The 12,516-nt window shown below is 37.5% G+C and overlaps 1 protein-coding gene across 10 annotated transcripts in view; it reads right to left on the reverse strand.

Moving 5' to 3' along the window:
- Positions 1 to 12,516, reverse strand: part of DMD (dystrophin) — a 2,178,366-nt gene that overhangs the window by 833,201 nt on the left and 1,332,649 nt on the right. For all 10 annotated transcript variants that reach the window (XM_037821041.1, XM_037821045.1, XM_037821047.1 and 7 more), the window contains one exon: positions 11,083 to 11,184. In XM_037821041.1, coding sequence (XP_037676969.1) covers positions 11,083 to 11,184 — 102 coding nt within the window. The remainder of the gene's footprint in view (positions 1 to 11,082; positions 11,185 to 12,516) is intronic.

Consider the following 12,516-nt stretch of genomic DNA (forward strand, 5'->3'; position numbering starts at 1 on the left):
AAGTGCATCACAGTCTGACTAAACAGAACAGAAATTGAGGCTTATGATGAAACCCCTGAAAAATTCAGAAAAGTTTAAATGACATTGGGGTTTAGAATCAGAAGTCTAGGATCTCAGTCCTAAGTCATTATACAGGTTGTGTGATCCTTGGCAAATCAGATAGGTCACTCAGATTTATCATCCTTGAAACGTGGATATAACACTACCACCTAACTCATAGCTTTGTTGAAAAACTAAATGAGATATTTTATGTGAAAAGAACTCTATGAACCGTGAAGTACTATAAAATTGTTGGTTAGTTATTATGCACTGCTTAACGAAGCAAAACAGAAGATAGTCAATAATAGTTTTCATTAAAGTTGTTACAATAAAAATATTTCAGTGCTTAAAGGACTAGCTTTTTGTTATCTGGAAAATAATGTTGGCATATTTGATTCCCCTTTTATCAATACGTAAATTCTGACTAGTTGATCAATTTACTCAGAAGTGATTTTGCCCACTGTTAATTCAAGATGGGAAAATAGGTGTTGTTATTACAAATGGAGAGATGGATTTTAAAAATTAAGTAGTACTCCTAATGCACCACAAACATCTGGGGTCAAAGGTGCAATTAAGTCAGGACTGTTTATCCCCCAATCTTTCATAATCCTTAGCCAAATAAAATCACTTATAAAATGGCCACAGATTTTGATTTGGCAGGTCACAAAACACATATACCTTCTTCAAAAATTTGGGGTACTATATAGTTAAAATTGATTGTCTATATATCTTGGAAGTTCTGTTTTAATTTGTTTAGTTTTGCTTTTTGAATCACAGGCATGTGCCCATATTCTCTATTCTCCTATTTTTTCGAATAGGCTCCAAAATTCTTTCAAGTGGCAAAAAATGTTAGCCTACATCATCCAGTGCAGTGTTCTTCACCTAATAAGCTTTTAAGCAATGCTCAACAAAAATCTATAAAGGGCCATGGTTTGCCAGACTTGTCAATAATCTATAATCAAATTCAAAGGAATAAAATAAGTATTTAAATACCAACATCTTTAAATATAAAATCAGTGGGTTAATAGTGGTACCTAAACAGGTAGAAATTTTGAAATCACATTTTTAAAATGGCAAACTTAGTTTCATTATAGAGGACTTTTGCAGCTGAGTAGTATTTTCCATTGGGTATAATTTGCTTGGAAATAGTCATTAAATTTTAAGACAATTATATCAAACAATATGAAATTTCTTCTTTATGAAAAGCAGGAATTAATTACAAGGAAAAGCGATTTCTGAATGCAGTATTCCTTTTGTAATTTAAAGTAGAATATAGTTTTACACTCTCTTGAAGTTTTGGATTTTCAAAACTTAAAAATCTTTTATTCTTTCTCTTATGTCAATGCCTGGCATGCAATTAATATCTGCTGAGTAAATAAATGAATTCACCTATGATTGTACATACAGAGAAAAGCACTGAAACTTCTACATCTCTATGTCTATCTTTATAAATGCAAATAATACAACTGGGACCCAAGGTAAAATCTGAATCTGAAATACTTGCCCAGTTCCAGCATGAGCTACTGAGTAAGCCTAAACTGAGACTTTCTCCCAAAATATTTCCTCAGAAAAGAGTGAATCAGTTCAATTAGAACCCTTATGATGTCTTCTGTGTCTCAATTGTTTTATCTTGAACAGCAAACTTTCAAATAGCCTGAAATAACCTGAAGAGACAGGAGTTTGGGTTGATTATAGAAGTCATCTGAGAGAATTGGTTTTGAAAAAGGAGCAAAGAAAGTTGATAGATCATTAGCAATTAATCCTAGGGTAGAAACTCACAATCATGGATGGTAGAGGTCATTGTAAACAATCCTTTTAAAGATCATTTTTTAAAAAGCAACACGAGGGGGCTTCGTTTTTGTACACTCGTTTGCGTCGGCGGAGGGGTGGGTTGGCCTGAGGTGGCGCGACCCAAAAGTGGAGACAGTGGCCGTGGTCCCCACTGCCCCGATTCGAGGGAGGGGTCCGGCGGAGCCGACCCCCTAGGTCACGCTGCCTCTGGTGTCGGGTTGGCGACAGCGGCATCCGTGTCGCCGACCCCGTCGCCCACCGCTCTGGGCCCAGCTCTGCCCACAGGTTCCAGTGGACCCATCTCAGTGAACATTTTCAAATATACACAAGAATGGAAAGGAATATGTTATGAAGCCTCAAGAACTTGCCCCAGTCTTCCATCACTGTGGATCATTTCATGGCAGTTCTTTTTCACTCTATCCCTGCCACATTACTGGGTTTTTATATAAACATCACATCATTTAATGCTTAAATGCTTCAGAATGGACAGAAACTAAGATGGCGGCTATGTGAGACAGGGTGAAAAAACACCTCCAGTGAAAAACACTAGCTAAAAACCAGAAAGTGACCCAGAATACCAGTTACAGCAATGCGCCACCTGGACGAGGTCTCCTAGTTCCAGAGGGGCCGTATAATTGGTGAAACTCGGAGTCTGCATTCTGAAATGAGTGAGTAAGCTGGCTGGAAGACCTGCAGCTGTGCGGCGGTCTGGGGAAGCCAGGGTTCGGTGTTTGGAGACCGGCTGGCTCTTTGAAAAAAAAGGGAAAAACCCAGGGGTGGCTGCAGCTGCAGTAGTGGGAACTACACAGTAAAACACAGCAAGAGGGGGCTGGGCCGGCCTCTCAGTGTCTGGCCGGGAAGATAGCCCGCTGTAGATACCCTTGGGGCTGGGGGAACGGAGGGGAGAGCCGGAAGCAGAAAGAAACCCTGCGGCTAGCAGCTGGCTCCCCGGAGGGCTGGATAAACTGCCCGGGGCCGTGCCCACAGCCCAGAGCCCCCCTCCCCCACCCCCAGTTGTCCCGGAGCTGGGAAGGAGGAACTGTGCGAGGAGGAGGGGGTTGAGACACCCCATTCGGCCATTTTTGCTTCAGGCTGAGAGCATGCCATTGCACGGCCCAGTGGCCCAGGGCTTCCCTTGAGGGATGGTGGGCACTGGTGACGTAGCACGGCATTCCCTCGGCTGAGCTCCTGGAGGATCGCGGCTGGGCGGGGGGACCCGCTTGCAGAACCCAGGGACGCAACTCCAAGTCCGGTGGTTTGTGGGTCAGCGAGAGAGAGGGTCTGGGGCTGAACTGAAATGAAGGCTTAGACTCTTGCGGCGGCCTTGAATCTCCGGGAACCTGGGAGATTTGAATATTAAAACTGCCCTTCCTCCCTGGCCACCCGTACACACGCCCCACATTCAGGGCAGACGGCTCCAGCAACACACCCAAACTGAGGTCTCCAACTGAACCCCACAAGAATCATTTCCCCACACACCACGGGAACAAGGTTGAGAACTGACTTGAGGGATATAGGTGACTCACAGACACCATCTGCTGGTTAGTTAGAGAAAGTGTACGTCACCAAACTGTGTTTCTGAAAAATTAGATCCATATCCTTTTTTTTTTTTTTACAACTTGAAAGAACCCTATCAAGCAAAACAAATGCCAAGAGGCCAAAAACAACAGAAAATCTTAATGCATATGATAAAACCAGACGATATGGAGAATCCAACTCCAAACACACAAATCAAAATATTGGAAGAAACACAGTACCTCGCACAATTAATCAAAGAACTACAATCGAGGAGCGAAAACATGGCAAAGGATTTAAAGGACATCAAGAAGACCATGGCCCAGGATATAAATGACATAAAGAAGACCCTAGAAGAGCATAAAGAAGACATTGGAAGAGTAAATGAAAAAATAGAAGATCTTATGGAAATAAACTATTGGCCAAATTAAAAAGACTCTGGATATTCACAATGCAAGACTAGGGGAAGCTGAACAACATCTCAGTGTCCTAGAAGTCTACAGAACAGAAAATGAAAGAACAGAAGAAAGAATGGAGAAGAAAATTGAAAAAATCGAAACTGATCTCAGGGATATGATAGATAGAATAAGATGTCCAAACTTAAGACTCATTGGTGTCCCAGAAGGGGAAGAGAAGGGTAAAGGTCTAGAAAGAGTATTCAAAGAAATTGTTGGGGAAAACTTCCCAAACCTTCTACACAATATAAATACACAAAGCATAAATGCCCAGCGAACTCCAAATATAATAAATCCAAATAAACCCACTCTGAGACATATTCTGATCACACTCTCAAATATTGAAGAGAAGAAGCAAGTTCTGAAAGCAGCAAGAGAAAAGCAATTCACCACATACAAAGGAAACAACATAAGACTAAGTAGTAACTACTCAGCAGCCACCATGGAGGTGAGAAGGCAGTGGCATGACATATTTAAAATTCTGAGAGAGAAGAATTTCTGACCAAGAATACTTTATCCAGCAAAACTCTCCTTCAAATTTGAGGGAGAGCTTAAATTTTTCACAGACAAACAAATGCTGAGAGACTTTGCCAATAAAAGACCTGCCCTACTTCAGATTCTAAAGGGAGCCCTACCAACAGAGAAACAAAAGAGAAAGATATATAGAGAATTTTAACAGACATATATAGTATCTTACATCCCAAATCACCAGGACACTCATTTTTCTCTAGTGATCACAGATCTTTCTCCAGAAGGGACCATAAGCTGGGACATAAAACAAGCCTCAAGAGATTAAAAAAAAAAATTGAATATACTCAAAGCACATTCTCCAACCACAAAAGAAGTCAATAATTTTTAAACTGTAACTCCACTGTTTACTTCCTACATCATATAAAATACACAAACTCTAATGACAAATCTGTGGTTTTGAACTCAATGTAAAATATGTAATTTTAGGCAACTATATAAAGGGGGAATGAAGGAGTATAGGAATATAGTTTATGTGCCCTATTGAATGAAGGTGGTATCAAAGAAAAACAAGATTGATATGGATTTAAGAGGTTAATTTTAAGCCCCACAGTAAACACAAAGAAATTATCAGAGAATATAACCATAGAGATGAAAAGTAGAGTTTGTGTTAAGAGAAATGGGGGAAGGGGCAATGGGGAGTTAAGAAATGAGTGTAGGGTTGCTGTTTGAGGTGAAGGGAAATTTTTAGTAATGGATGGTGGGAAAGAGCATTACAACATTCTAAATGTGATTAATCCCACAAATGGAAGGCTAGGGATGGGGTGGAATGGGAAGATTTAGGCTATATATATGTTTCCACAACTGAAAAAAAAAAAAAAGTCTAAATAGATGAATGCCAAGGATGAACCTGGATGGGATTGGAGGATAGAGGACAGGTGGCTCAAAGGGACACAGTTGAGACATAAGGAAAAGGAAATATAGAATGTAAGCTTTGTATCATTGTTGAATCTCTTGTACTTCTTAGCTGTGCTTAATGGAATTGCATAAAAGAATGTTCTTGTCCATGGGAAGTGTATACGTGAATTATAGTATATGTTCAAGGATGTGTGCAGCTAACTCTCATATGTTCAGAAGACAGAGCAATAGATGATGGATGATAGAGAGGGAGGGAGGGAAAGAAATAGCGATGTGACAGTATGTTAAAGGTGGATTGAGCTGCCGGGGAATGGGGGTCAGGGTATGATGGAATTCTGTGTATGGGGTTAGTATTGTTTTTGCAACTGTTCCTATAACTTTGAATTTATTTCAAAATAAAATTTTAAAAAAGTAAAAAAAAAAAAAAAAAAAAAAAAAAAAAAAAAAAAAAAAAAAGCAACACGATAACCTATTCTGTTGGGAGATCAAGAAGACATATCTTAGGAAAATGAAAAGATCAACTCTCCTAATATTTTGTGAATGGGTAGTGAGCTCGGGATAAAATTTCCATTGAGAGAGTGAAAAATGGTCCTGCTGGCAACTGGCAGCCAGCTAGGTGATGATGGTCCCAATTGAACATAAAAAGCAGTCACAGAAAATAAACTAGACGGAAACAAGGTCACTCCATGGCCATATTTGAAAGCAGACAGAGACAAGGCCACTTTGCCAACATGAAAATGACTAATATGAGGCACTGATGCTCTTTAACAGTAACAGCTTTAGCCCTGCTTTAATCTTATCACCTTCTAGATAAAATTTAGTAAGATACTCTATTACCACATTGACTCTGCTCGTTTATAGCATCTAATCCAGAAATGGCTTCCATTTTCCTAACTCCTCCTAGAATCACAGAACACTAGCCCAAACCCTGTAAAAAGCTTTCCCTACCCATCTTACTAAGATGTCCCACAAATCCTCTAGAGTGTTTTCTCCCTTAATCCAGTAAACTAAATAAACCTAACTTTTTTTATAAAGATATGTTTCTGGTGGTCTTTGGTTGTGGGCTTTAACAACATTGTGTGTGGATTCAAACACTGCCATGTTGCATATAACTTAGAAGGAAGACAATGAGTTCTAGAATTCTGGAAGATACATATGAAAAGTTTGAATGAATGTGTTTCATTAAATGTATAAATGTGGCAACAGTGATATTTGTAAATCAGTGTTATTTTACAAAATGTGAGATTTCAAATGCACTAGCCATACTCAATTAAGAAATTAAATATAATTAGATAGTTGACGGTTTCATTCATATCCCTAAATGTTTATATATTTTTAAGTTGCCCAAAAATCTATTAAAAATTCTATATTCTCATTGGGAAAGTGGAGTTCTCCTTATATTCAGGCATATGTGATTAACATTTATTCAACTTCTCATAGGCTAAGACTTTTCCCTCAATTATATAAAAAAAATTCTAAAACATGAAATGCTGCTATACTCATGTACTAATAAATTTTAAAATCCTTCTTATATTGTTATTCTCTTCCTATAAGTTCTCTTCCAACTTTTTCTTATTCTCTTCCTATAAGTTCTCTTCCAACATTTTCTATCATCAGTGATGTGAAATTGTGCTCACCAAAAGAGTTAGTCAAAATGGACTTGCCCATTTTGGAGGACAGGCATATGCCTGTTTTCCCTCTATTGATGTGTGATATTCCAAAAACAGTTGCACCAGGTAAATGAGATCATATGCATGATAACTGTTTTACAAAATCCATATAGTCTTATAATTGCAATAATATTTAAATGAGCAACATTTTCACCAGTAAGACACTGCTTGGCCTGCTATACCATATATAAATCTTCAGATGCACATCTGTTGTGAGTAGTATACTAAAGATTGTCTGACAAAAATTAAACCCTAAGGAAGTTCTTGGAAATGTTAAGATATTGATGTTGGCAGTAGAACAAACTCATTGGGAGAAAAAAATACCCAGCTTAATCTAGTTAATTAAGAACAAAACAGCTGGGAAAATGAAACATCCCTGGTTGTGATTGACTGTAATTGAAAATGACTAATGATGCTGTCATTTTGTGGCTTATATTTGGAGAAATGATGCCTGGAAGATTATAATTGCCTCCTTGACCATTTCTCCACAGCAATTATTTTGTGCTAAAGGCTGGGGTGGAGCCCTTTGGCCAAATACAGAAGACTCCTCACACCTTACATTTATGGTTACATTTTAAAAGAATTCAATAGCAGTAGGTAAAATAAATTATTAGAGTCACGTTGGCAAGATTTTTTTTTTTAATAAACTAAAATGTTAGCAAAGCAAACCAGCTTGTTTCATCTATCACTTCAGCAAACAGCCAAGCCATTTAAAATTCCATTAATGCTCTCAGTTCTAATATATTGAAGGAAATGTAAGTTGTTTAAAATACATACACACATTTAGAAAATTTTAACAGAAATAGTTTTTTCTAAGGAATGAGTATGCATAGAAGAAAATGCCATCTAAATGCTTAAGTTTAAAAGAGAGTTAAAAAAACCTCCAATTTTAAAAACCAAATAACAAAGGGTTTGTTTCTTTTATAGTTGCTGATATTGATATTGTTGTTGCTGATAGCAGTTGTTTTTTGTTGCTTCTTGACTTCTAAATGTGGTGCTATTGAAAGCCTAGTTATTTCTCTGTGGAAAATGGAACATATTATAAACGATTCCAACAGCATTAACTTAAAATATTGTTATTGCCAAAGGTATAATTTTAGCAAAATTTTACAAAATTTATCCAACCGATCTTTATCAATTTCTTAGGTTAAGTTAAAGGAAGAATATATAAATGAAATAATATAAAAGTGTGGGGAGAGGGGATGAGACGGGGAAATTGAGAGACCGAGATTGAGAAAAAGACAGAAAGCAAAGCAAGGATGCTTAATACTTCAATCACAGTATTCTGAGACTTTTTTAGTAATTTTGCATCAAAGCTCTCATACTACATTTATGTCACTAGCAGAACTGTCTTATAATATATATGTGATATTTAGGAGGAAGTCCTCAAAGAAAAGAAGGAAGAAGTGGGTGAGTCAGGGATGAAACACACCCACACAAAAAACTAAACATTTACCATCTTTGAAAAATTAAAGCAAGACTGAAGAAGTTGATGAAATGAAGAGAATAAAAAGGAAAGAAATTGAACATGGATGAGCTCAGTTCCCAATAAGGACTCAGGCTGGGAGGTGAGTGTGGGAGCTGACTCACAATGTGGAGGTGCCAATAGACAGTCAATTTCCTAAGAAACAGAATCTTTCTCTGATTTGTCCTAAATTAGAATGCCTGTATGTGATGAACATACTAATTATCCATTTAAATACTAGATATTACACACACCCATCATGAAGGATTTTCATTTTCTGTTTAGAGAATATCACTTTCTTTTTCATCATTGCTATAGTTTCCAAATGTACTTGCCCCCAAACAAAAACAAAAACTCTTCTCTTATTAAAATGTACTCCAGACTGATATTCAGACCCTTTTCCTTTCTATTAAGGAAGGAGAAAGTTGAATGTTAAGAAAGGGCATTAGGAATAGCACATTTAAAAACAGTTTTGATATATGGAATCAAAGTTAAAAACAGGCTTTGTTCATCTACTATCAGAGCAATGGATCACTCTTGAGAAAAATCATCCCTAACCTTTAAAAAGAGGTTTTGATCCATGCAGAGATTTAAACACTCTTTACAGCTTTTCACCTTGTATTGTTGGGTTCTATGTCTGAACTGTGAGGTTGTCTTGGGGCCTCTAGTATTTCAGCCTACCCCAAACCCCAGCTAATCTTCAGGTGTTTTCAAGGTCATGGCATACACCAAAAGTTGTGTGTGAGCTACCTATTTTCTTCTCAACCCAAATTTTCCAAATCAATCTTTCCCTTCTGCCACTATCAATTTGATATGTTGATTCTTCTCCAAACCTAAGGGAGAAGTATAGACCAGTCATCAGTTTTCATGTAAGTTCTGCTTCTCCCAAGTGAACTGATTTGAGAGAAAGAGGGTAAGGAAGGAAGAAGAAGAGAAAAAAAGAAAGAATAGTGCTGACTGCTACAAAATGGTTTTAAGGGATGAGAAAGAGAAAGGGAGTTAATATATCCTTGCTTTCCCTTTTATTTCCCTTTTTGTACCACCAGAGCTACAGTAGAAAGTAGATAGGCTCAGGCATGGCAGATTCCAGTTCTGATCTCTGAGAGTTGAGGGTGTGAGTGGATATGGGAGAAGTTAGCCTCAAATGCTTGGACTGTTTCACACACAGTGAAAGAAAAATGTTCTTATTGACTTTCCATTATGAATTTTTCCTCCATCTTTTACAGTAATATAGAATTACAAGTCAATTTAAGTACACATTTGTAATCTGTAACAATTGGCGCCAAAGGCTGACTCGTCATATGGCATGGGGTGTAAGGTCTTTGAGGATAAACCAAGAGTAGATAGACTTGACCTACAAGACGGTCCCTTTGTCCATTTCATTGCTCCCTACCATGAGAGTCACCCTGTCAACTAAAAAAGCGAGTGTCTGCTTAAGGACTGGTTTTCTTTAGAGCAATAATGGAAACCCTGAAATTTGCTGCTTTCAGGAATTTCCATTGCTCTCTAATTCTAATTACTAAACCCATTGATAGTTTATAAAAATCATCATCATACCAGGCTTAGAACTGACTGCAGACTGTTTATGCTGGATTTTTGGGAGTAGGGATAATGTTTTCCTGAATAAATGTATATTGACATCTACAGAGAAAACTGTGCCTTTCAGCATCTTGTGTTTGGACACTTTGGTCAGGCTAAAACTTTAAATTTACCTAAGGAAAAAGCCCCTCGTAAACTATAAGGAAAACAAACAATTTCCTAGAAATGAAGCTCTGGCCAGACAAAAGGGAAACTAAGTGGTGACCTTAGAGACAGAGTATAAGTCAGGGTAATGTTGTTTGCAAGGACAAACTGGCTTGGTATAATGATGTTATTGACCTGCACTGTTTTAGAGCAGTTTTAAACATGAGGGTGAGGCTCACTAAATCTCAGCCTGCAACATTAGCTACAGAAACCAGAACTGATCAATAAACAGCCACCATTATAGGCTCTCGGGTTCCTTTATCATAATGGGAGCCATACAGAAAATAAGGTAACCCATACCTAACATCTATTTATCACTGGACTCTTATTTGCAAATGGACACCATTGATTAGCCATTTTTTGAAAACTGACCTGGCTTTCCATCTCTCTCCTCATGTAATGGCCTGTGAATAAATGTGTCCTAGACTTCAAAATGTACACAAATAGGGGAAAGAAGTAGAACGTTTTCTCCAAGGCTTTTTTTTTTTAACAAAGAGAGAGGCAATTACATGACATTTCACTAAAAATTCTTGACCCAATAACGCACCGAAACCCAAATGCTGATTTTCCTTTCATAAGAAAGAGCAACAGAGAAGAGAAAGGTCACGGACCATATTGTGATTCTTTACAGCTGTTGGAGACAGACAGTATGATGCAGTAGCTTGATTTGAATTAAGCCAAACAATATGAAAAGCATCCAAGCTGGCAAGCAAAGTGATAAAGTGCCAAAGAATTTAATCTACCTTGAAGGTGGGACTACTTTTTGTACAGATGACAGCACACCAGGACTGAAATGAGTCCTTTAATGCAATGAGTCGATAATAACCTTAAGATCACAATGTATAAATAGGATATGTTGATCAAAAAGACAGCTCTACCCCTGCTATTGCAGTATGGCTGATATTCCTTTACAAGTTATTTCATTGATTATAAATAGACCACGTCAATGGCAACTGTACAACAGGGGAAGCATAACCCATTATGAGGTAATGGATATTGCTAGAGGTTGCTTCATTACCTTCACTGGCTGAGTGGCTGGTTTTTCCTTGTACAAATGCTGCCCTTTAGACAAAATCCCTTCCACATCCGGCTGTTTAGCTTGAACTGCTACTTCAGTTTCCTGGGGAAAAGAACCCATACAGTGCAGATTAACTTCACAGTCAGCAATAAAATTACTAAATTTACATATACCCTTGGAGACTCCACATGTATTGCAGATCAAATTTTCATGGAACATGGGGGCAGGAAAAACTAACTTTTGACGCAGAGAAAAAAAAGAGGTCTTTGTGAAACAAAATAAATTTTTTAAAAATCCAAACTCCATCTTAAATTACCTTATGATACAATTATGCAGAGACATAAACACTAACTTTCTATTTTTCAAAAGAGTAAAATGCAATAATGAGAGGTACAATTTATAAATATAATTAATGTAGGTGAATATATTGTTAATGTCAATACTCTCAGTAATCAATCCCATTGCTCATTTTACTTGACAAACTTTCTTGTTTTAATAGGATTCTCTTTTGGTTTCAAAATAGAAATCAAACAGTTCTTTCCACATTATTGTCAAAATTCTTAAGCTTCTTTCCAGAGAGTAAACACTTAAAAGCACAGTATCAAACTTTATTAATTATTAAGCAGTCAAATTAAATAGGCCTTTTGTAGAATGATTAAATAATTTTTTGTTTATTTTTCCTTAGTCTGGAAAGGACTGAAGCATGACAGGAAAAAAAAAAACAAAAGCAAAACAGAAAAAACAAACCTTTTAGACATATGAATATAAAGTGCTTTGTTACTGCCTGCTGCTTAGCTCTCATGAAGAGAGAACAAAAGAAGGGAGCATAAATTGAAGCTGAAGGAAGTGAAGTTAAATATTACAGAAGACTTTCTGGATAGAACACTTGTTAAACACCAGGATAGGGTATCGATTAATCAATGTCAGGTGACAGTCAGGGCCTGGCCAATCTTCCCCAGATGGCTCCTGATTAACCCATCTCTCTTCCTCCTTCGTGGCCTCTCCACACTGCTGTGTACGCATTCATGCCACTGTTTCCTTTCTGCAGTATGTTTGTAGTATCTATTTTCTCTTAGCCCCTTAGGGCAGGGAGTCCCCTGAACCCAAATTACTGTAATCTCCTATTGCATAGTAGGGTGGCTTGCAACTACTGGGTGCTCAACATATGCTCTTGAGAGGGATTGTTTCTTCAGTTCCTATTATGATAAGCACCGTGGGAAGCATGTGCTTTGGTAACAAGTATCCATGATAAGAAAGTGTTAAGCGTTAGAGGAGCACAATGTACACAACCTATTCTCAAATGTTTAGAAAATAGACAAAAAGATAGATGATGAAAGAAACAGAGAAAAAACACATTGCAAAATGCTAAAAAGATAGTAAATCTGGGTTCTAGGTGGGGGTTATGTTGGAGTACTATGTATTGTTTTTGTATTA

This window comes from Choloepus didactylus, chromosome X (assembly GCF_015220235.1).
Source record: "Choloepus didactylus isolate mChoDid1 chromosome X, mChoDid1.pri, whole genome shotgun sequence".
NCBI lineage: Eukaryota > Metazoa > Chordata > Mammalia > Pilosa > Megalonychidae > Choloepus > Choloepus didactylus.